General features: G+C 32.8%; 1 protein-coding gene across 1 annotated transcript; it reads left to right on the top strand.

The window, feature by feature from the left end:
• Positions 1–282: 282 nt before the first annotated feature.
• LOC139866305 (uncharacterized) lies at positions 283–3904 on the top strand. The gene is made up of 9 exons (XM_071854502.1): positions 283–674; positions 1358–1475; positions 1568–1659; positions 1755–1880; positions 1969–2089; positions 2194–2278; positions 2767–2880; positions 2968–3007; positions 3605–3904. The coding sequence occupies exons 1-9, from the start codon at positions 501–503 to the stop codon at positions 3755–3757; spliced, it is 1023 nt and encodes a 340-aa protein (XP_071710603.1). The 5' UTR covers positions 283–500; the 3' UTR covers positions 3758–3904.
• Positions 3905–27740: the final 23836 nt, after the last annotated feature.

A 27740-nucleotide genomic window follows, 5' to 3' on the forward strand; every position in this document is an offset into this window, starting at 1 on the left:
CATTCTCTTTTAAGGTATATAATGTCAAAGTCCCGCGAATTCGCAGGTTATAAGCTAGTTAGTTTACGTTATTTGCTTGTTTAATTTTGTAAAAATTTATGGAATGGACATGTAGATTTTTCACTTGGCACAATTAACTATAATTAAGGTGCCAAAGACATGTCACTATTTTTTAACTTTTTTTTTATATTTATATTTATATTTATATTTATATTTATATTTATATAAGTATATAGAAGATAGATATATAAATTTGTATGTTATCGCACAAAAACCGAAACACTAAACATCAATTTACTGTAAAGTACAAACATTTAAGCAGGCAGTACAATACAACAGTGCTCCTACTTCCTAGTCAACCACCCACCACAATATCTCACACACCACCAATTTCAGTCGCAACCCCTTATTTAGGAACGGAATATATCAATCACATCCTCAAGAAGTAAGGATCGAATCTAATCTAAGTAATTATTAAACATCAAATCAAATTAAAAAGAATGGTTGAAGAACAAGATCCACAGAAGTTAAAGAAGATAGCAGCTGCAGCATACGACTATGATAATGATCCAAGATGGGCTGATTACTGGTCCAATGTTCTTATTCCTCCTCACATGGCTTCTCGTTCTGATGTCATCACTCACTTCAAACGCAAATTCTATCAGCGTTATATCGTCCGTACTCTCTCTTCTAATATCTCATCATTATTAATTATTTTTTCGATCACTTATGTAGTTATGTGCCTTTATTATTTAATTTGATTATTATTATATGAATTGTGCTGCTTGATTGACAATTTTGTAGCTTTTGCTTGTTTTCCGAAATTAGGGTTTATATCGCTACATGACCTTTTGTTCAATCTTAATTGGTAAAAATAGTGATAAAAGGTTAAATGTTGTCAAATTTTCTATTAGATTTGATGAAGTTTGTGATTATGGATTTGAAATTTAATTTGTATGAGATATTGTTATAGTGCATGTGTTGAAACAAAAAATTGGTAAACTTGAATAGTAAGATTCTGCCTTATAACCTAGTTGCGTTGACGTTTTTTGTATGATAATGTGACGTTTATGCGTTTCTGGATAAGTAGTATATTATATATGTCTGCAAATCACATAAGTTGTATTGATAATTGTGAGGTCGTTTTTTGTGATGTATGTGCTTTTTATATACGGTGTGTTAATGAACCTTTTGTGATGTATGTGCCAATGAGGCTTGCTTCATTGGTATCCATGTTTCATGGATTCGAGAGTGACCCAGGTTCGAGTCTAACAACTAACAACTAACCTTGCCTTTCAAAAAAAAAAAAAAAAAATGAACCTTTTTTAATCGAGCTTGTGTATTTCTTGAAATCCAGGACTGTGATCTTGTTGTGGAACCAATGACTACAAATACAACGTCACAGCCTGCAAGATCGTCTGCTTCTTCATCTTCAACATCATCTGCAAGTGAACGAAGGCCACCTACCAACTCAGGTAGACCATTTTGTTCTTTTTATAGATACACGTAATGTGGAGAAAAATAACACATATTCATCTTTTGTATATGATGCAATAAATACTTGTAGGGTCCACTACAAGAGCTGGAGGGGCATCAACTCCAAGTTCAACTCCTTTACGCTGGGATCGACAAACTATTCAATTTTCTGTCAACGCTTGGGTATGAAAATTTATCTGCGTGTGTGTGTTGTGTGTGGTACGTAACTTTTTGACATTGGTGCTGTTTCCATAACTTCCAATATACTTTTCTCTCAGGTACTTGTTGTAGCTGTGCTTGCTATGTTCCCGCTCATACCTAAAAGCCTTTCTCATAGGGCATTTCGAATCTCATTTATGGGGAGTGCGTGTTCGTCATTGTATTCTCTCTACTCTCTTTATGGGGTAATGTTTTAAAACTCATAAAAGTTTCCGTTTATGATTACGATATCTCAATACAGCTTACATCAAATAATGCATCTCATATTTGCAGAAACCAAGGGCATGGAATTTGCAGGAGGGGCAAGTGTGGCTCCAATCAGTAATCGCTACCAAAGATTTCATCTATTTCATTTACTGTCTCACTTTTGTTACTTCAAATCTTCACCTTACATGTTAGTGAAACTTACTGTGATACTGTCTCAATATTTTGATTACTTATGATTAAATTTTTATAGCCTTGTACGTTATCTAATGCAGTATTGATTTTTTTTCGCAGTTGCTTTGCTGCCCATCGTATGTCGAAGCTTGGAACATTCTGCAAAATTCACTAGGCGTAATTTTGGTCGTTCCTCCTTGTACAGGTCAAAGTTCTTAAATTTTTCTTTACAAGTAGAGGCGACAATATTAAGACATCTACTCAAATGGGTTTATCTACATTATGTTTATGCATAACGGGTTAAACAGGTTAAGCTAAATGATTTAACTAAAAAGGGAATTGGTCAAATGGGTTGAACTTGAACATGCTGAATAGGTCAAACATGTTGAAATTCATTCATAATGTATACAATTGCATGTTAGCCTCCTGTATTGATTTGCTAAATAAGATTAGACTATATATGTAATAATATACTGTAGTTTTTATAATCATGTTTAGCATTTAGCACAGTATCTAAGTATGATTTTCAATATGGATCAAAAATGTTTTTCTTAGTGGGCGCAACACAATACAACCCCTGTACACTACACTTAATAGTTACACTTTAGACCCGTTACTCAACCATCAATTGTGAATTTTAATTTAGACCCGTATCATGATGTCGTTCACCTCTTGATGATGGTTGGTAAACAGGAAGTACTTGGAAGAAGTGTGCGTGTGGGTGGAATCAAACACAACGACTCTCAGCATACTGTCTTCACAAGCTGAGATTGGCGTCGGGTTCCTTTTGATCATATCTCTCTTATCGTCAGTAACAATACTCAGCTTCTGTTCATATCATTTTTTATTATCATGGGATCTGTTTTTTTTTTAACCATTAATTTTTAAATGCAGGTGGCAACGTAACATAATACAAACTTTCATGTATTGGCAGGTTTGTAGATTTTTTTCGTAACTTTTACTGTAACTTAGTCTAGTCTAGGTTTATTATGACATGAAGGTTGCAAAACTCGCCACTCGGGGAGTACTAAGTCGGGACGTTTTTGGAGGGAGTAATCAGCAACTCGGGGATTAATCGGATTGGACTTTTTATACAATTAAATAATAAATTTCAAAATTATGTGTAAATGTAGAAGAATACCATAAACATTAACATAAGCTTTGACTCAATTGTCTAAAAACATAAACATAATCGTTCATTTGTTTAGGAACTCTAAAATTCTAGTTTAAATTCGTATTAAAATGTTGACCAATTTTAACCGTGATTGACTTTGACCAACAACCATTCTTGACCCATTAAGCGATGTTGACTGATTAATTAAACGGATTTTGAAAAATTGGAATTGTCTGTTCTTAAAGAGGAGTAATCGGGGATTGATCGGGAGTAATCGGAGACTATAATGAGAAATACAGAGTTCAATAAATGATGTTCACCACTTCAGCTTGCCATTTTTGCTTGTCTACATGTAGAGAATAGTTCATTTAAATATTTATAATATGAACTTTGTAACCGAAATTTCTTTTGTGGCAGCTATTGAAGCTCATGTATCATGCCCCTGTTACTGCCGGTTACCATCAAAGCGTGTGGTCGAAAATTGGAAGGACAGTTAACCCTCTCATGTATCGGTATGCACCATTTTTAAATACTCCCATCTCTGCCATACAACGTTGGTGGTTCAGGTAACGATTAGGTGCTACATAAAAAGTAACGGAATGGGAATAAGGATTGATATAGAACATAACATTATGTAATGTAGCTGATTTGAATATTTGAATTTACCTGAAAGTGTGTCCAAATGATTGAGATTCTAACATGGTTTCCTTGAGCTCAGTTGCAATTTCATGCATAAATTTTAATGTAGTTGAAAGACCTGAGTTTACAAGTCTAAATAGTGTCAAAATATCTTCATAAAGTGTAATTACTTTGTTAAATCGAATAAACTAAAATTATAACTATCTCATAACACAGCACTGGATCGATACATATGTTTGAAAAGTCAAAACGGGACAATTAATTCGGTACTGAGGGAGTATTAAAATAAAATACTTATATGGAGGACTCCTTTTGTTAGAAGGCAACTCGAAGTCTCGAATGCCCACACAAGTTTTTCTCTTCATGAATATATTACATATCATCTACCATTGGACTTGAACTCGTAATCTAATGGTTAAAGGGCACTTCGGTTCTGAAAGGGCCAATGAACTTTTGTAATAACGTTGAAAGAAAACATGTAATAACGTTGATATGGGGATATATAAAAAGTTTAACTTATAGGTAATCGGAAATACTTACTGCATAAAAAGACACTTGGTGTCTTGGTGATTCATACATTTTCATCTAGACATTTTTACATTCCTCGTCTCTTTTTTTTTTTTTTTTTTTTTTTTTTTTTTTTTTTTTTGCTTTCCTCATCCTAATGTATGTACTTTATACATTCCTCGTCCATCCGTCCAAGTGCTGTCAATTTTAACCGTTAAATAAAGTCATGTGCAAAGCATGTGAGGGTATTTTAGTCTTTTTATAATCATAACCATAATTAATTAATTAACAGAATAATAAACCCAATCAAGTCGTAACAAATCCTAACAAAAATCATAACAGCCCTTGGTCTACATTAATCTAAACAAAAATAGAAAAATAGTAATCAAAGATGTGTAACCAGCAATCTATACAACCTCCTATATTTCATCTCCATCATCTCATCTCCCCCACTACCATTAAATCCACTCTCAAAACCTTAACATAATTTACTCTTAAAATCATTTACTATTGATTGATATTAACATCCACTGCAAGTTTCAACTTACAATTTAAGTTTCTATCATTCTTATATTAAAGGTTGATTTGTTCTTACTCTCAAGTTCGGTCACCACCTCGTCAACGTCGTTTTTGGGGAAGGCGACAGACGTTGCTGCGGTTGTTTCGGTCACCGACCACTGTCGAAAACTTTTGACATGAAATGATAAGCAAAACTTTTGACATGCAGACACGGTCGAAATCCAGACTCACTAATGCATCTTAACACCTATCAGTTAGACACACTAATGCAAGACCTGGTTCGCTAAGACCACCGCTCTGATACCAACTGTCAAAGCCCGTCCTAATCCACCTGGACGAAGTCTTCAACATCTGGCTCCATTGCGAGGTACTGACCTCTATATGATAAATTTTACAAACATTGCATTCATTTTTAAAAGATAACCTTTCTTTTCGACGAAAGTTTACAAATATGCATACCAATGATATTATCATGTTTTCCAAATTATAAATGACTAATCTGTCATTTATCTAATAACAATCTTTTTGAAATCAAATGACTTAAATGCAACGTCTTTTGAAATATGCCATGAACGACTCCAAGTAATATCTTTAAAATGAGCAAATGCACAGCGGAAGATTTCTTTAATACCTGAGAATAAACGTGTTTTAAAAGTGTCAACCAAAAGGTTGGTGAGTTCATAAGTTTATCATAAACAATAAAATTCAGTAATTTTGATAGACTACAAGATTTAAATACAGTACACATATTTCGTGTACGAAACCATTTTTCATAAATGCTTGGCAGAGTAGGTTCGTATCCTTTTCTCCCCCGTAGGTTGCCTCGCGATTTTTAATAACCGTACACATATCTCGTGTACAAAATATCATACACATAACCTGTGTATAAAAATCATTCTCTCTCTCTCTCTATATATATATATATATATATATATATATATATATATATATATATATATATATATATATATATATATATATATATATATATATATATATATATATAACCTTGCTTGGTAACCGACCTTAACATATAAAGCGCATCATGAATATCCCCAAAATAAACAGAACTTTCGGTCTGTAATATACAAGTATCGTCTGTATATATATAAACCTCGAAGTACTAAAGCATCCGTAACCCGGATGGGGCTGGTCAGTGCCCATAGATCTACCTTTAGGATTCGCGTCAATTAGGGGCCATTTTCCTAATTCTTAGGTTATCAAGCTATAATAATCAGGGGCGATATTCGATATAATAACCTACAGAACTCGTCTGTATAATAATTCATTAGAGGAATGTTTTGCTTGTGTCTATCGCGTCAAACATTTATAAAAGCATTTCATGTATTCTCAGTTCCAAAAATATATATTTCAAAAGTAAGTAAAAAGGGAGCATATGAAACTCACGATACGATATTTTGTAGTAAAATATGCATACGACGGAACTGAACAATGCAGGGTTGGCCTCGGATTCACGAACCTATATCAATTATATATATTAACACATATACTCATAATCGAACAAGTTATATATTGATATTAATATTATTTCAATTATTTTATATATATATATATATATATATATATATATATATATATATATATATATATATATATATATATATATATATATATATATATATATATATATATATATATATATATATATACTTTATATATGTTCTATATAAGTATTTATCTGATAAAATAATATTAATAATGATAATAAATAAAGTGTTGTATTATTTTGTAGTAATAATAATAATAATAATAATCATATTAATATTAATAATAGTAATAATAATGGTAATAATAATAATTATATTTACTAATGGTAATAATAATTTTGATAATAATAATAGCCATTTTATTTGTAATAATAATAATACCATAATAATAATGATGATAATAAAATAATGTTAACAAGAATATATAATAATCATGTTAATGATAATAACAATGATAATAATAATAATAATATTAATAATAATATTAATAATAATAATGATAATGATATTTTTTAAGTAATAATGATAATTTTTAAAAATGATACTTTTAATATTAATGATAATTTTAATAATAAAAATGATACTTTTAATAATAATAGTAGTTTTTAATAAAAAGGATAAGTTTAATAATAATGATAATGAAAATAATAATTTTGATAATAATACTTAATACTTAATAGTAATAATAATAATAACAATCTTACTACTAACGTTAATATTATATGTATTTATAATCTTAACCTAATTTTAATCATACTTATAATATTCATAATCATTAAATATAATTCATGATCTTAACCATAATTACTTATATCTTAATATTTCATAATTTATATATCCTTTATATCATAATTATAATAATAATAACAATAATAATAATATAAATAATATAAATAATATAAATAATAATAATAATAATAATAATAATAATAATAATAATAATAATAATAATAATAATAATAATAATAATAATAATAATAATTAAATAACTACCTCAAAAGGGAAGCTTCAAAAAGATTAAACTGTCACAGCCCGGGCTCGAACCCGAGACCTCTCGCTAACCCGACACACACCTAAACCATCCATGCTAATCTGTTTTTCCTTATTATAATCATACTTATATTTATGTAACGTTAACAATCTGTTTCTTCTTCTCCTTCATCTATTCGTTTGAAATCAATCACAGCTCATCATGCTCGTTCGCATCATCTATTCATTTTGTAGTGACCCGAACTTTTCCATGTTTATATATATTAATTGAGATTGATATTTACATGATTAAATGTTTCCAACATGTTAAGCAATCAAACTTGTTAAGACTTGATTAATTGAAATATGTTTCATATAGACAATTGACCACCCAAGTTGACCGGCGATTCACGAACGTTAAAACTTGTAAAAACGACATGACGATATATATATGGATATACATATGGTTAACATGAGATTATGATAAGTAAGTATCTCCATAAGTATATTAACAATGAGTTATATACATATAAACAAGACTACTAACTTAAGGATTTCGAAACGAGACATATATGTAACGATTATCGTTGTAACGACATTTAAATGTATATATATATCATATTAAGATATATTAATATATCATAATATCATGATAATATAATAATTTAACATCTCATTAGATATAATAAACAATGGGTTAACAACATTAATTGAGATCGTTAACTTAAAGGTTTCAAAACAACACTTACATGTAACGACTAACGATGACTTAACGACTCAGTTAAAATGTATATACATGTAGTGTATTTAGATGTATTAAAATACTTTTGGAAGACTTCAAGACATATATCAAAACACTCATACTTAACGAAAATGGTTACAGTTACTTTCCCATTCTTTTCTTTCATCAAGAATTCTAGTCGTATTCTTACCCGTATTATACACAGCTTCAAAACGTACTTACTATGGGTATATACCAATAGGAACTAGCATGGGATTCCACTCTTGATTATGTCATGTATGACTAATCAATTTTAACTTCTACCATGAGCTAGTCAACTAACTAGAACTCCTTTTAACCCCACTCACCACTCACCAATTACCACTCATCATTCACTCCATTTCACTTCCAATTCTCTTTCTAATTCTCTCTCAACACACACACACTATTATGAACGTATTTTTCCAGTAGTTAATCATCATCTTCATCAAAAATCACTTCAAGAATCAAGCTATAATCATCATAGGAAGAACACTTCAAAAATCCCTTCAAGTTTACTAATTTACTTCCAAGCTTTCTAATCCATTCCAAGTAATCATCTAAGATCAAGAAACCTTTGTTATATACAGTAGGTTATCTTTCTTATTCAAGGTAATATTCATATTCAAACTTTTATTCAATTTCTATAACTATAAACTATCTTAATTCGAGTAAAAATCTTACTTGAACTTGTTTTTGTGTCATGATCCTACTTCAAGAACTTTCAAGCCATCCAAGATCCTTTGAAGCTAGATCATTTCTTGTCACTTCCAGTAGGTTTACCTACTAAACTTTAGGTAGTAATGATGTTCATAACATCATTAGATTCATATATATAAAACTATCTTATTCGAAGGTTTAAACTCGTAATCACTAGAACATAGTTTAGTTAATTCTAAACTTGTTCGCAAACAAAAGTTAATCCTTCTAACTTGACTTTTAAAATTAACTAAACACATGTTCTATATCTATATGATATGCTAACTTAATGATTTAAAACCTGGAAACACGAAAAACACCGTAAAACCGGATTTACGCCGTCGTAGTAACACCGCGGGCTGTTTTGGGTTAGTTAATTAAAAACTTTGATTTAAAAGTTGTTATTCTGAGAAAATGATTTTTATTATGAACATGAAACTATATCCAAAAATTATGGTTAAACTCAAAGTGGAAGTATGTTTTCTAAAATGGTCATCTAGACGTCGTTCTTTCGACTGAAATGACTACCTTTACAAAAACGACTTGTAACTTATTTTTCCGACTATAAACCTATACTTTTTCTGTTTAGATTCATAAAATAGAGTTCAATATGAAACCATATCAATTTGATTCACTCAAAACGGATTTAAAATGAAGAAGTTATGGGTAAAACAAGATTGGATAATTTTTCTCATTTTAGATACGTGAAAATTGGTAACAAATCTATTCCAACTATAACTTAATCAACTTGTATTGTATATTATGTAATCTTGAGATACCATAGACACGTATACAATGTTTCGACCTATCATGTCGACACATCTATATATATTTCGGAACAACCATAGACACTCTATATGTGAATGTTGGAGTTAGCTATACAGGGTTGAGGTTGATTCCAAAATATATATAGTTTGAGTTGTGATCAATACTGAGATACGTATACACTGGGTCGTGGATTGATTCAAGATAATATTTATCGATTTATTTCTGTACATCTAACTGTGGACAACTAGTTGTAGGTTACTAACGAGGACAGCTGACTTAATAAACTTAAAACATCAAAATATATTAAAAGTGTTGTAAATATATTTTGAACATACTTTAATATATATGTATATATTGTTATAGGTTCGTGAATCAACAGTGGCCAAGTCTTACTTCTCGACAAAGTAAAAATCTGTGAAAGTGAGTTATAGTCCCACTTTTAAAATCTAATATTTTTGGGATGAGAATACATGCAGGTTTTATAAATGATTTACAAAATAGACATAAGTACGTGAAACTACATTCTATGGTTGAATTATCGAAATCGAATATGCCCCTTTTTATTAAGTCTGGTAATCTAAGAATTAGGGAACAGACACCCTAATTGACGCGAATCCTAAAGATAGATCTATTGGGCCTAACAAACTCCATCCAAAGTACCGGATGCTTTAGTACTTCGAAATTTATATCATATCCGAAGGGTGTCCCGGAATGATGGGGATATTCTTATTTATGCATCTTGTTAATGTCGGTTACCAGGTGTTCACCATATGAATGATTTTTATCTCTATGTATGGGATGTGTATTGAAATATGAAATCTTGTGGTCTATTGTTACGATTTGATATATATAGGTTAAACCTATAACTCACCAACATTTTTGTTGACGTTTAAAGCATGTTTATTCTCAGGTGAATATTAAGAGCTTCCGCTGTTGCATACTAAAATAAGGACAAGATTTGGAGTCCATGTTTGTATGATATTGTGTAAAAACTGCATTCCAGAAACTGATTTCGATGTAACATATTTGTATTGTAAACCATTATGTAATGGTCGTGTGTAAACAGGATATTTTAGATTATCATTATTTGATAATCTACGTAAAACTTTTTAAACCTTTATTTATGAAATAAAGGTTATGGTTTGTTTTAAAAATGAATGCAGTCTTTGAAAAACGTCTCATATAGAGGTCAAAACCTCGCAACGAAATCAATTAATATGGAACGTTTTTAATCAATAAGAACGGGACATTTCAGTTGGTATCCGAGCGTTGGTCTTAGAGAACCAGAATTTTGCATTAGTGTGTCTTATCTAGTTTGTTAGGATGCATTAGTGAGTCTGGACTTCGACCGTGTTTACTTGAAAAATGATTGCTTAACAAATTTTGTTGGAAACTATATATTTTTAACATGTGAATATTATGTGATATATTAATCTCTTAACGCGTTTGATATTATGTGATAGATGTCTACCTCTAGAACAAGTCCCATTGACTCACCTAATAATAATGAAGAGTCAAATGTAAATTGGAATGATTCGTGGACTGATTCACAAGTTCCCGAAGAGGAACCGGAAGAAGAGTCGGAACCAGAAGAAGAATCGGAACCGGAAGAAGAATCGGAACCGGATGAAGAAATAGAACCGGTGGGGGAAATAATAAAACAGTTAAGTAAAAGAAAATCCTCAACCAACCGACCAAGGTTAATTATGGTCAATGGTGTTTCCGCTAAGGAAGCAAAATATTGGGAGGATTACCAATTCTCCGATGAATCGGATTCTGACGAGAATTCCGATGATGTTATAGAAATTACCCCAACTGAATTTAAAAAGACAAAAGAAAATAATAAGGGAAAGGGCATAAAAATAGAGAAATCTAATTCCAACCCCGATGAACTTTATATGTATCGTCAACCCCCGAAGTCCTTAAGTTGTAACAATGACCCGGGAACCTCTAAACCACCAGGTTTTTCTAAACCAATGTGGAAAACGACAGCTCGTATTAGGGGAACATCATATATCCCTAGAAACTTGGCAAAACGAACCAAAACCGAAGAAGAAGAAACAAGCGAGTCGGAATAAGATAGTTGTATTCGTGTGGTGTAATATAAGTAATATAGTGTGCTTATGCTTTATGATATATGTAAAAATTGCTTGTATTAATAAGTATTTTTTTATGAATCTAACTCTTGTCTATTTTACAGTATAAAAACACAAAATGGATAGACAACCCAATATTTTAAGAGACCTACCCGGAGACATGATTGATGAAATCTTGTCTAAAGTCGGTCAGAATTCTTCGGCACAACTATTTAAGGCGAGATCAGTTTGTAAGACATTCGAAGAACGTTTCAAGAATGCCTTGGTTTATAAAAGACTTTCGTTCGAAAGATGGGGGATATCACATTGGGAAATCCATAAGTTACGATGTGTTTACTTTGACGCATATATTGCGGGGAACCCAAATGCTATTTTACGCAATGGGTTAAGAAATTATTTTGACTCAATATATCTGAATATTGGACTTCGTGATTTAGAAAAAGCGGCTAACATGCAACATAAAGAAGCATGTTATGCTTACGGATTAGTAATGTTCGCTTCTCACCAAAGTGAGAACAAGAACATCGGCCTACAACTATTAAACAAAACGTTCCCACAAGTGACGGAGTCGGTAATTGGGGTAAGAAATGAGGTTTTTAGATTGTTACGGGACTTTTGGACATTACGTAACCCTCGTCCCTTTGACGACGTTACAACACGCTGTCTTATCAACGGCCATAACGGTTATGTTCCACAAGACCAAGGATGGGAAGTAGTCCTAGTAAAACCAGAATGCATGACTTGTTTCTGGACGTATGAATTACGTGTCTTTATTGCCTTTGCTGAACGACTTGTGTACTAGCTAGAATTATCTTCACAACTATCTTGTATCAAAGTTATTGTGTGCTATATTTCATGCTTTATGTAAAATAAGCGGTATTGTAAGTTTGTAAAATATTGTATAAAAGTTTGAACGCGAAATATTATTATAATCAGTTTTTCATATAGAATTGTAGTAGTTGAATTGTATATTAGCTACTAAGTATGAACTTAACGGGTAGGTACTACCCGAATTTAAACTTATAAAACGCTAATATGAAGAAAAAGCTTTTATAAATGAGTTCATATTATGCTACGAAATACTATTAACTACTCTTGATATTCTGTATGATTAACTTGTTCCATTTGACTATTTTGAAGGAAATGGCACCGACTACTCGACACACCGTGAATATGAATGAAGAGGAATTCCGTACTTTTCTAGCTTCAAACATAGCCGCAGTACAGGCTGTGCTACATACCAAAAATAACCTTGGATCTAGCAGTACAGGAAATCGTGTAGGATGCACCTACAAAGAATTCACTGCCTGCAAACCTTTGGAATTTGATGGAACCGAAGGACCGATCGGATTGAAACGGTGGACCGAGAAGGTCGAATCGGTGTTTGCCATAAGTAAGTGTACTGAAGAGGACAAAGTAAAGTACGCTACGCATACCTTCACAGGTTCTGCGTTAACATGGTGGAATACCTATCTAGAGCAAGTGGGACAAGACGATGCGTACGCACTACCGTGGTCAGCATTCAAGCACTTGATGAACGAGAAGTACCGTCCCAGAACCGAGGTCAATAAGCTCAAGACAGAACTTAGAGGGTTACGAACCCAAGGATTTGATATTACCACGTACGAAAGACGATTCACAGAATTGTGCCTATTGTGTCCGGGAGCATTCGAAGATGAGGAAGAGAAGATCGACGCGTTTGTGAAAGGATTACCGGAAAGAATCCAAGAAGATATAAGTTCACACGAGCCCGCCTCCATACAACAGGCATGTAGAATGGCTCACAAACTAGTGAACCAGATTGAAGAAAGAATTAAAGAACAGACTGCTGAAGAGGCCAATGTGAAGCAAGTCAAAAGAAAGTGGGAGGAAAACGGTGATAAGAATCACCAATACAACAACAACAGCAATTACAACAATAATCGCAACAATTATCCCAACAATCGCAACATCAATCGCAACTACAACAAACGGCCCAACAACAACAACAACAACAACAACAACAACTACAACAATCATCCCAACAACAATAATAACCGCAACAACAACAACAACAATCAGAAGCAGCTATGCCAAAGGTGTGAAAAGTATCACTCGGGGTTCTGCACCAAATTTTGCAACAAGTGTAAAAGAAACGGTCATAGCGCGGCGAAGTGTGAGGTCTACGGACCAGGGGTTAATAGAACGAAAGGAACAAATGGTGTCGGAACGAGTAGTGTCGGAGCAAGTAGTGTCGAAGCAAGTTATGCCAATGTAGTTTGTTATAAATGTGGAAAACCGGGCCACATTATTAGAAATTGTCCGAACCAGGAGAACACGAATGGACAAGGCCGCGGAAGAGTTTTCAATATTAACGCGGCAGAGGCACAGGAAGACTCGGAGCTTGTTACTGGTACGTTTCTTATTGACAATAAATCTGCTTACGTTTTATTTGATTCGGGTGCGGATAGAAGCTATATGAGTAGAGATTTTTGTGCTAAATTAAGTTGTCCATTGACGCCTTTGGATAGTAAATTTTTACTCGAATTAGCAAATGGTAAATTAATTTCAGCAGATAATATATGTCGGAATCGAGAAATTAATCTGGTTAGCGAAACATTTAAGATTGATTTGATACCAGTAGAGTTAGGGAGTTTTGATGTGATAATCGGTATGGACTGGTTGAAAGAAGTGAAAGCAGAGATCGTTTGTTACAAAAATGCAATTCGCATTATACGAGAAAAAGGAAAACCCTTAATGGTGTACGGAGAAAAGGGCAACACGAAGCTACATCTTATTAGTAATTTGAAGGCACACAAACTAATAAGAAAAGGTTGCTATGCTGTTTTAGCACACGTCGAAAAAGTACAAACTGAAGAAAAGAGCATCAATGATGTTCCCATTGCAAAAGAATTTCCCGATGTATTTCCGAAAGAATTACCGGGATTACCCCCACATCGATCCGTTGAATTTCAAATAGATCTTGTACCAGGAGCTGCACCAATAGCTCGTGCTCCTTACAGACTCGCACCCAGCGAGATGAAAGAACTGCAAAGCCAATTACAAGAACTTTTAGAGCGTGGTTTCATTCGACCAAGCACATCACCGTGGGGAGCTCCTGTTTTGTTTGTCAAGAAGAAAGATGGTACATTCAGGTTGTGTATCGACTACCGAGAGTTGAACAAACTTACCATCAAGAACCGCTACCCACTACCGAGAATCGACGACTTATTTGATCAACTACAAGGCTCGTCTGTTTATTCAAAGATTGACTTACGTTCCGGGTATCATCAAATGCGGGTGAAAGAAGATGATATTCCAAAGACTGCTTTCAGAACACGTTACGGTCATTACGAGTTTATGGTCATGCCATTTGGTTTAACTAATGCACCAGCTGTGTTCATGGACCTTATAAACCGAGTGTGTGGACCATACCTTGACAAGTTTGTCATTGTTTTCATTGATGACATACTTATTTACTCAAAGAATGACCAAGAACACGGTGAACATTTGATAAAGGTGTTAGAAGTATTGAGGAAGGAAGAATTGTACGCTAAGTTTTCAAAGTGTGCATTTTGGTTGGAAGAAGTTCAATTCCTCGGTCACATAGTGAACAAAGAAGGTATTAAGGTGGATCCGGCAAAGATAGAAACTGTTGAAAAGTGGGAAACCCCGAAAACTCCGAAACACATACGCCAGTTTTTAGGACTAGCTGGTTACTACAGAAGGTTCATCCAAGACTTTTCCAGAATAGCAAAACCCTTGACTGCATTAACGCATAAAGGGAAGAAATTTGAATGGAATGATGAACAAGAGAAAGCGTTTCAGTTATTGAAGAAAAAGCTAACTACGGCACCTATATTGTCATTGCCTGAAGGGAATGATGATTTTGTGATTTATTGTGATGCATCAAAGCAAGGTCTCGGTTGTGTATTAATGCAACGAACGAAGGTGATTGCTTATGCGTCTAGACAATTGAAGATTCACGAGCAAAATTATACAACGCATGATTTGGAATTAGGCGCGGTTGTTTTTGCATTAAAGACTTGGAGGCACTACTTATATGGGGTCAAAAGTATTATATATACCGACCACAAAAGTCTTCAACACATATTTAATCAGAAACAACTGAATATGAGGCAGCGTAGGTGGATTGAATTATTGAATGATTACGACTTTGAGATTCGTTACCACCCGGGGAAGGCAAATGTGGTAGCCGATGCCTTGAGCAGGAAGGACAGAGAACCCATTCGAGTAAAATCTATGAATATAATGATTCATAATAACCTTACTACTCAAATAAAGGAGGCGCAACAAGGAGTTTTAAAAAAGGGAAATTTAAAGGATGAAATACCCAAAGGATCGGAGAAGCATCTTAATATTCGGGAAGACGGAACCCGGTATAGGGCTGAAAGGATTTGGGTACCAAAATTTGGAGATATGAGAGAAATGGTACTTAGAGAAGCTCATAAAACCAGATACTCAATACATCCTGGAACGGGGAAGATGTACAAGGATCTCAAGAAACATTTTTGGTGGCCGGGTATGAAAGCCGATGTTGCTAAATACGTAGGAGAATGTTTGACGTGTTCTAAGGTCAAAGCTGAACATCAGAAACCATCAGGTCTACTTCAACAACCCGAAATCCCGGAATGGAAATGGGAAAACATTACCATGGATTTTATCACTAAATTGCCAAGGACTGCAAGTGGTTTTGATACTATTTGGGTAATAGTTGATCGTCTCACCAAATCAGCACACTTCCTGCCAATAAGAGAAGATGACAAGATGGAGAAGTTAGCACGACTGTATTTGAAGGAAGTCGTCTCCAGACATGGAATACCAATCTCTATTATCTCTGATAGGGATGGCAGATTTATTTCAAGATTCTGGCAGACATTACAGCAAGCATTAGGAACTCGTCTAGACATGAGTACTGCCTATCATCCACAAACTGATGGGCAGAGCGAGAGGACGATACAAACGCTTGAAGACATGCTACGAGCATGTGTTATTGATTTCGGAAACAGTTGGGATCGACATCTACCGTTAGCAGAATTTTCCTACAACAACAGCTACCATTCAAGCATTGAGATGGCGCCGTTTGAAGCACTTTATGGTAGAAAGTGCAGGTCTCCGATTTGTTGGAGTGAAGTGGGGGATAGACAGATTACGGGTCCGGAGATTATACAAGAAACTACCGAGAAGATCATCCAAATTCAACAACGGTTGAAAACCGCCCAAAGTCGACAAAAGAGCTACGCTGACATTAAAAGAAAAGATATAGAATTTGAAATTGGAGAGATGGTCATGCTTAAAGTTGCACCTTGGAAAGGCGTTGTTCGATTTGGTAAACGAGGGAAATTAAATACAAGGTATATTGGACCATTCAAGATTATTGATCGTGTCGGACCAGTAGCTTACCGACTTGAGTTACCTCAACAACTCGCGGCTGTACATAACACTTTCCACGTCTCGAATTTGAAGAAATGTTTTGCTAAAGAAGATCTCACTATTCCGTTAGATGAAATCCAAATCAACGAAAAACTCTAATTCATCGAAGAACCCGTCGAAATAATGGATCGTGAGGTTAAAAGGCTTAAGCAAAACAAGATACCAATTGTTAAGGTTCGATGGAATGCTCGTAGAGGACCCGAGTTCACCTGGGAGCGTGAAGATCAGATGAAGAAGAAATACCCGCATCTATTTCCAGAAGATTCGTCAACACCTTCAACAGCTTAAAATTTCGGGACGAAATTTATTTAACGGGTAGGTACTGTAGTGACCCGAACTTTTCCATGTTTATATATATTAATTGAGATTGATATTTACATGATTAAATGTTTCCAACATGTTAAGCAATCAAACTTGTTAAGACTTGATTAATTGAAATATGTTTCATATAGACAATTGACCACCCAAGTTGACCGGCGATTCACGAACGTTAAAACTTGTAAAAACGACATGACGATATATATATGGATATACATATGGTTAACATGAGATTATGATAAGTAAGTATCTCCATAAGTATATTAACAATGAGTTATATACATATAAACAAGACTACTAACTTAAGGATTTCGAAACGAGACATATATGTAACGATTATCGTTGTAACGACATTTAAATGTATATATATATCATATTAAGATATATTAATATATCATAATATCATGATAATATAATAATTTAACATCTCATTAGATATAATAAACAATGGGTTAACAACATTAATTGAGATCGTTAACTTAAAGGTTTCAAAACAACACTTACATGTAACGACTAACGATGACTTAACGACTCAGTTAAAATGTATATACATGTAGTGTATTTAGATGTATTAAAATACTTTTGGAAGACTTCAAGACATATATCAAAACACTCATACTTAACGAAAATGGTTACAGTTACTTTCCCATTCTTTTCTTTCATCAAGAATTCTAGTCGTATTCTTACCCGTATTATACACAGCTTCAAAACGTACTTACTATGGGTATATACCAATAGGAACTAGCATGGGATTCCACTCTTGATTATGTCATGTATGACTAATCAATTTTAACTTCTACCATGAGCTAGTCAACTAACTAGAACTCCTTTTAACCCCACTCACCACTCACCAATTACCACTCATCATTCACTCCATTTCACTTCCAATTCTCTTTCTAATTCTCTCTCAACACACACACACTATTATGAACGTATTTTTCTAGTAGTTAATCATCATCTTCATCAAAAATCACTTCAAGAATCAAGCTATAATCATCATAGGAAGAACACTTCAAGAACACTTCAAAAATCCCTTCAAGTTTACTAATTTACTTCCAAGCTTTCTAATCCATTCCAAGTAATCATCTAAGATCAAGAAACCTTTGTTATATACAGTAGGTTATCTTTCTTATTCAAGGTAATATTCATATTCAAACTTTGATTCAATTTCTATAACTATAAACTATCTTAATTCGAGTAAAAATCTTACTTGAACTTGTTTTTGTGTCATGATCCTACTTCAAGAACTTTCAAGCCATCCAAGATCCTTTGAAGCTAGATCATTTCTTGTCACTTCCAGTAAGTTTACCTACTAAACTTTAGGTAGTAATGATGTTCATAACATCATTAGATTCATATATATAAAACTATCTTATTCGAAGGTTTAAACTCGTAATCACTAGAACATAGTTTAGTTAATTCTAAACTTGTTCGCAAACAAAAGTTAATCCTTCTAACTTGACTTTTAAAATTAACTAAACACATGTTCTATATCTATATGATATGCTAACTTAATGATTTAAAACCTGGAAACACGAAAAACACCGTAAAACCGGATTTACGCCGTCGTAGTAACACCGCGGGCTGTTTTGGGTTAGTTAATTAAAAACTTTGATTTAAAAGTTGTTATTCTGAGAAAATGATTTTTATTATGAACATGAAACTATATCCAAAAATTATGGTTAAACTCAAAGTGGAAGTATGTTTTCTAAAATGGTCATCTAGACGTCGTTCTTTCGACTGAAATGACTACCTTTACAAAAATGACTTGTAACTTATTTTTCCGACTATAAACCTATACTTTTTCTGTTTAGATTCATAAAATAGAGTTCAATATGAAACCATAGCAATTTGATTCACTCAAAACGGATTTAAAATGAAGAAGTTATGGGTAAAACAAGATTGGATAATTTTTCTCATTTTAGCTACGTGAAAATTGGTAACAAATCTATTCCAACCATAACTTAATCAACTTGTATTGTATATTATGTAATCTTGAGATACCATAGACACGTATACAATGTTTCGACCTATCATTTCGACACATCTATATATATTTCGGAACAACCATAGACACTCTATATGTGAATGTTGGAGTTAGCTATACAGGGTTGAGGTTGATTCCAAAATATATATAGTTTGAGTTGGGATCAATACTGAGATACGTATACACTGGGTCGTGGATTGATTCAAGATAATATTTATCGATTTATTTCTGTACATCTAACTGTGGACAACTAGTTGTAGGTTACTAACGAGGACAGCTGACTTAATAAACTTAAAACATCAAAATATATTAAAAGTGTTGTAAATATATTTTGAACATACTTTAATATATATGTATATATTGTTATAGGTTCGTGAATCAACAGTGGCCAAGTCTTACTTCTCGACGAAGTAAAAATCTGTGAAAGTGAGTTATAGTCCCACTTTTAAAATCTAATATTTTTGGGATGAGAATACATGCAGGTTTTAGAAATGATTTACAAAATAGACACAAGTACGTGAAACTACATTCTATGGTTGAATTATCGAAATCGAATATGCCCCTTTTTATTAAGTCTGGTAATCTAAGAATTAGGGAACAGACACCCTAATTGACGCGAATCCTAAAGATAGATCTATTGGGCCTAACAAACCTCATCCAAAGTACCGGATGCTTTAGTACTTAGAAATTTATATCATATCCGAAGGGTGTCCCGGAATGATGGGGATATTCTTATATATGCATCTTGTTAATGTCGGTTACCAGGTGTTCACCATATGAATGATTTTTATCTCTATGTATGGGATGTGTATTGAAATATGAAATCTTGTGGTCTATTGTTACGATTTGATATATATAGGTTAAACCTATAACTCACCAACATTTTTGTTGACGTTTAAAGCATGTTTATTCTCAGGTGAATACTAAGAGCTTCCGCTGTTGCATACTAAAATAAGGACAAGATTTGGAGTCCATGTTTGTATGATATTGTGTAAAAACTGCATTCAAGAAACTGATTTCGATGTAACATATTTGTATTGTAAACCATTATGTAATGGTCGTGTGTAAACAGGATATTTTAGATTATCATTATTTGATAATCTACGTAAAGCTTTTTAAACCTTTATTTATGAAATAAAGGTTATGGTTTGTTTTAAAAATGAATGCAGTCTTTGAAAAACGTCTCATATAGAGGTCAAAACCTCGCAACGAAATCAATTAATATGGAACGTTTTTAATCAATAAGAACGGGACATTTCACATTTCATCTTCAACATCATCATTTTTACTGTTCCTTCATCTTCCTCATTCATCTTCTTCTTCTTGCAGCACATTTCATCTTCGTTGTTTTAACCGGAACAGGAACAGAAAAACAGTTTCATCAAATGAATTGTTTTGGTGGTGATTGAATGGTGAATTGTAGTGGGTTTGGTGTGGTGATTCTTGTGGGTTGGTGATGATGGTAGTTCATGACTGAAAACAGGAGCATTTATAGCAGTTTTTCGATGTGTGTTTTTAATGGTGGAGGTGGTTTGATTGTAATGATTTAGAATACAAAAACAACAAACGTGATGACCCTTTTTGGTCTGGAAAATGAATAGAAACAGAAGTAAACACGCAGCATAATAGTTGCAGGTTTTTAATGATTTCGATGGTGATGAACGATCATTGACAAGGATGATGATGGTGAACCTATCAAAAGAAAAACGGAAGCGATACTAGTCTTATAATGGTGATGGCGGTTTGGGCCGTAGGTGGTGGTGAATGGGTTATATTGGGCGGTTTACGACTGAAAGAAACAACAGCAGGTCATTCAGGTCATTCGTGGGTTTTGGTTTATGATTTTGTGTTTGAAACAGAAGACAATAAGTAGGAGCAGGTTATGTGGTTTTGTGGTGGTGATTGTATGATAAAAGTGATGGTTGTTTGGATGGGTTGTAAAAGAAACAGAAGGTAGAGTAAGAGAGAAAAGATGGTGGTAATGGTGGCGGTTCATAGTGGTTATCGTGGTGGGTCGACGGCTGCAAGAACACGGTTGGGTTTGGTTCGAGTTTAAACATAAACATGCATGTGTATTGTTGTTTGGGTGTTTGAATATTAGAAATGAAAAAACAAAGTGGCGGTGGTGTATGGAGGAATAAGGTGGCGGTGATGGTGATCAAGTGGTGACGATTTGAAGGTGATGGAGGTTGGATGGGGTTGGTAGTTGATCGAGCAAGGTGGTGTTCAAAGTGTGAAGTGGGTTTGATTTTCTATATTTAATATATATATATATATATATATATATATAGCAAGAGATGATATGAAGTTGGTGATTTGAATATATAATGTGGGTGTATGTGATTATGGCTCGACAAACAGAAGGAGAAAGCAAGGTGGTTAGTGGTTCGAACAAAGGTGATTTAAAGTGGTTAATTGATGGTGTTTCTAGGCTGTAAAAACAGCAGCGAAGATGGCACTAGTGCAACAATTATTGATAGTCTTAGGATGGTTATTTATTGATTCAGAAACAAGAAGGAAAAGTGAAAAGCAGTGGTAGGTTTGGTGATGGGAGAAGCCTACATATATCACACACACACACACATGTGTGTGTGTGTGTGTGTGTGTATTCTATCTAATTCTAATCTAATATAGTAATCAATCTGTTAATCAATCACAGATAATGAAATGAAAAAGTAATCCAATCATTCAATTAAGCACAATGTTTCCAATTATAATATAATTTAAGATATAAACGTGTGGTAATGTTAGTCGTCGTTTACTATTGGTTTTATATTTCATTTATGGACTGAAATTCGTGTTTTATTGCTAATTAGTGATGGGTAAAAGTCTACATAATAAAATCCCAAAATATTATATTAATAAGCATATTCATTTCGCTCTTAACCCTTATAAACATGGTCATAAAATGTAGTCCGTTACTAGATCTCAATCCCAAGTAATATAGACAGTATAGAAAAATAATTGTATTCTTAACAAACCTCAATTTTTACGTAATCTATTTACGAACCAACGTTTATTTTTATATCCTTTAGGTTCATATTAAACTTGTTTAATAACCATCGAGATGACAAACAAGTATTACAATCATTTAATTGTTATATTCGAAACCCTATATATATATATATATATATATATATATATATATATATATATATATATATATATATATATATTATATATATATATATATATATATATACTTCATTCATATATATAGATATATTTTAAATAATTATTATTATATATTATTTTATTTTACAATATTAATTCCAACCATTACATCATATAATATTTCAATTTATCTTTTAAATTATTATATCGATATGTATATATATATATATATATATATATATATATATATATATATATATATATATATATATATATATACAAGTAATTGTTCGTGAATAGTCGAGAACAGTCGAAGGGTAATTGCATATATAAAAACAGTTCAAAATTTTTGAGACTTAACCTTATAGACTTTGCTTATCGTGTCGAAAATATTAAACCATATATAGATTTGGTTTAAAATAAGTCAAAATTTTCTGGGTCGTGACAGTACCTACCCGTTAAAGAAATTTCGTCCCGAAATTTGGCTGAGGTCGTCATGGTTAATAATAAAAATATTTTCATGACGAATATGAGTTGGAAAATAGGGTTTTATTACTATAGAGTAATATGGATAAAATAATTCGATTACTCGAAGAAAATGGGTAAGGTTATCGTAAAATATTGAAATGAGAAAATTAAGGATTCGTCTTAACTGTTGACGTTGTCACGGTTGATTTTCGGGATTCACGGGATTTAAAGAAAATCTTCGAAATCTATATAAGATTTGATTCTTCAGTAATTAAGGAAAATAGAATTTTCTTTGATTAAATGCATAATCTACCTCGATTGCTTTGTCTGATATTTTGCTATAAATTTACCTCTTCCGTTCCATTATTTTTACCACTCCTATACCTTCTTCCTCATTTCATACTTCCAAAAGATTTTGAAACTGCTTAATCCAGTTCTGATCCTTGATCTCATTCTGACTATCGCAACAATCATCCTTCTATTCCAACTCCCACCGGAGGAATCTGTTTACTTCTACTTCGCTCTTGGGGTGGTGGTTTTCATAATCCTTCCTTGCATCTGTCTTTCCATAATTATTGACATCTATGGTTAATCATCTCTTCTATTTGCTGTGATTTATACTCCCATTTATATTTCGAAGCTTTGTGCTTTTGTTTTCTCTTTTCGACTTTGTGTGAAGCAAGTAATGGTTCAGAATTCGTAGGTATGAAGTTTCGGATGAACATAACTAATGTTTTAAGAAAGAATTTGTAATAGTACGATATGATTTGTTAAATTACCAGAAATTACGAGAAAGATAGAACTATCAAGAAAATGTGTTCTTGATATGTTTAGAGGTTAAATAGAATGAGAGAGTTATGTAACATGGTTCATGATGAGGGTATGATCTATGAATCATCACGTTCCATTAGAAATTTTAGCATGACTTACTGTAATATAACCACGTTGGTCTGACGTCATTATATTATACTAACTCATGCTTCAATTCCCAACACTACTCCAAAAAACATTCATAATTTAAACTCGAATTTTACAGAAATATAGAAACTAAGACAGTTTCCTTCATGATATAATACGGATAGCATTAAGAGATGAATAATCTCAGACAAGAATGGATAAGAAAATATCTTCAGAAATATCGAGGATATTTATAACGGAACATACGATGATATCTTAGAATTTCTAAGATCAAAGGATGAAGAAATTTTTTTTGCCAGCATTTCAACTCAGTCAGGAGTGAAATATTCGCTCAAGGTTTCATCGGATACAGAATCATCAGGATTCTTTGAATACAGGGTTTAGCTCTTTGTGATTTGTCCACAGTCTCCTTCGTAGTTTACTCAATCCGTTTTTCAGTACCGAATTTTCTATTGAGCGTTTCCAACACTTCATTCTTTATCATCAACTTTCGGCCATTAAGACCATCTACAACTTGTGCTGCTTCATCAGTATTCAATGTTACCATATATGAATCATTGGTTAATAATCCGAGGTGGTTTCAAGAATTTTGATGGGTTTGATCGCAGAATGTAATCGTCAAGATACAAATGATGTTTAGGATGAAATCAAGTGGCAAACTTGAAGAAATGTTTAGTTTCATATGTTATAATCAATATTTTAATACTTTTTAATTGTCCAATGTTAGTAGTCCAATGTTAGTAGTCCACATTTAGTAGTACGTATATATTCAATATATAATCTTAGAATTAATCGACGTATCGTGACCCATTGTACAACTATTGTCTCAGAATTAATCCGACGTATTGTGTACATGTGTCCCGATTTATCCGACGATATGTAAAGTGCGTAAAATTAATAACAGTATTTAAATGACGATAAATAAAGTTGCGAGTATTAAAATTGCGATAATTAAAATGACAATAAATAAAATGTAATAAGGAAATAGTCGTAATGGGTATAGGAACGGTTAGCTAGGATTTTGTTAGCGTGGATTCTTAACAAAATTTCATATAGTTAATTAGTTTGTTTCTAATCAATTTTTATTCTGTTAATAATTCCTTCATTATGCCACATGTTAAATCTTGACTTTGATTATGATTGGTCAAAATTCGAATATGAAATTGAATTGGAATGAAAATGGTTATTCGTGAATGAACGGATATGTATATCTGTGTTTGTAAGTAGAATTAGTAACTGACTGTTGAATCTGAATTGAAGAATGTATAGTGTAACATATTAATGTGAAATCTAAATATTCTTCGGGTATTACCTACCCGTTAAAATATCCTCATCATTAATAGTTTGTACAAAAGAATTTTAATTACAATCTTTATAAAAATATATTTACATATACATTTTCTTCAGATGTAATCATGGATTTAATGAGTTAATATGATATTAATCTCATTTGATTTTACCGTTAGAACAAGAATATATAATCTCTAAAACATTAGAGATTACATGAAAGTCATGTAGAACGAAGATTATGCTCGAGGTACAGATGGTGATATTGAGGCGTGTGTTGTTGATGGTACTGCTGTTGATGCTAGTGGTACTGTTGATGCCGGTGATGCTTGCAAATTGTGCATCATATTCTCCAAAGCCATAACTCGAGCGCGAAGCTCGTTGACTTCTTCCATTACACTCGGATGATTGGCGGTTGAAACAAAGGGATGAATAAGATTTAGGATCCGAGATATGATATAGTCGTGGCGAGATACTCAAGAGAAATGAGAGAGAAAATGGTGTTTCGGACAGGTTTGCCGGTAAGTGCCTCAGGTTCTTCGCCAAGAGGGCAATTTGGTGGATGAAAGGGATCACCTTCTTCATGTCTTCAATGATTAAGTAGACCATGAACCCATCCCCAATTCATCCAGAATTGAAGATGACTAATCGGTTGGTCCATTCCGATTGCACTGTTTTCGGAGCTTGAGTGGAAATCAATATCGGAATAGCTATCAGAATCCGAGGAACTCGAACTGGTTGCAGAATCCATCTTGTACGATCAAGGAAATAATTTTTGATAGAAGATAGATTATAGGACTTAGATTGGTATTCTTCAATACATAATTTTCATATGTATATATAATACCAAAATCCCATAGGTTACAGAGGAATCTTCGGAAGCTATCAAGAAAAGTCTATAGTAATAGATACGCCGAGATATGAATTTAACTATACACTATCTATGCAATCAATGCAGTAAGACGTGTCTAGACTGGGAATGATAAGCAGGTAATTTTTGACATGAAATGATAAACAAAACTTTTGATATGCAGACACGGTCGAAGTCCAAACTCACTAATGCATCTTAACACCTATCAGTTAGACACACTAATGCAAGAACTAGTTTGCTAAGACCACCGCTCTGATACCAACTGTCAAAGCCCGTCCTAATCCACCTGGACGAAGTCTTCAACATCTGGTTCCATTGCGAGGTACTGACATCTATATGATAAGTTTTACAAACATTGCATTCATTTTTAAAAGTTAACCTTTCTTTTCGACGAAAGTTTACAAATATGCATACCAATTATATTATCATGTTTTCCAAATTATAAATGACTAATCTGTCATTTATCTAATAACAATATTTTTGAAATCAAATAACTTGAATGCAACGTCTTTTGAAATATGCCATGAACAACTTCAAGTAATATCTTTAAAATGAGCAAATGCACAGCGGAAGATTTCTTTAATACCTGAGAATAAACATGTTTTAAAAGTGTCAACCAAAAGGTTGGTGAGTTCATAAGTTTATCATAAACAATAAAATTCAGTAATTTTGATAGACCACAAGATTTAAATATAGTACACATATCTCGTGTACGAAACCATTTTTCATAAATACTTGGCTGAGTAGGTTCGTATCCTTTTCTCCCCCGTAGGTTGCCTTGCGATTTTTAATAATTGTACACATATCTCGTGTACAAAATATCATACACATAACCTGTGTATAAAAATCATTCTCTCTCTATATATATATAACCTTGCTTGATAACCGACCTTAAAATATAAAGCGCATCATGAATATCCCCAAAATAAACATAACTTTCAGTCTGTAATATACAAGTATCGTCTGTATATATATAAACCTCGAAGTACTAAAGCATCCGTAACCCAGATGGGGCTGGTCAGTACCCATAGATCTACCTTTAGGATTCGCGTCAATTAGGGGTCATTTCCCTAATTCTTAGGTTACCAAGCTATAATAATCAGGGGCGATATTCGATATAATAACCTACAGAACTCGTCTTTATAATAATTCATTAGAGGGATGTTTTTCTTGTGTCTATCGCGTCAAACATTTATAAAAACATTTCATGTATTCTCAGTCCTAAAAATATATATTTCAAAAGTAAGTAAAAAGGGAGCATATGAAACTCACGATACGATACTTTGTAGTAAAATATGCATACGGCGGAACTGAACAATGCAGGGTTGGCCTCGGATTCACGAACTTATATCAATTATATATATTAACACATATAATCATAATCGAACAAGTTATATATTGATATTAATATTATTTCAATTGTTATATATAAATATAAATATATATATATATATATATATATATATATATATATATATATATATATATAATGATAATATTAACACATATAATCATAATCGAACAAGTTATATATTGATATTAATATTATTTCAATTGTTATATATAAATATATATATATATATATATATATATATATATATATATATATATATACTCCTTATATATGTTCTATATAAGTATTTATCTGATAAAATAATATTAATAATGATAATGAATAAAGTGATGTATTAT

This window comes from Rutidosis leptorrhynchoides, chromosome 9 (genome assembly GCF_046630445.1).
Source record: "Rutidosis leptorrhynchoides isolate AG116_Rl617_1_P2 chromosome 9, CSIRO_AGI_Rlap_v1, whole genome shotgun sequence".
Taxonomy (NCBI): Eukaryota; Viridiplantae; Streptophyta; class Magnoliopsida; order Asterales; family Asteraceae; genus Rutidosis; species Rutidosis leptorrhynchoides.

What these genes read in the sequence shown, in the direction of transcription:
- LOC139866305 (XM_071854502.1), top strand. Translation starts at nt 501, where the DNA reads ATGGTTGAAGAACAAGATCCACAGAAGTTAAAGAAGATAGCAGCTGCA. An exon ending in AATTCTATCAGCGTTATATC is followed by an intron (nt 675 to 1,357) that starts GTCCGTACTCTC and finishes CTTGAAATCCAG; the next exon opens with GACTGTGATCTTGTTGTGGA. An exon ending in TTCAAATCTTCACCTTACAT is followed by an intron (nt 2,090 to 2,193) that starts GTTAGTGAAACT and finishes TTTTTTTCGCAG; the next exon opens with TTGCTTTGCTGCCCATCGTA.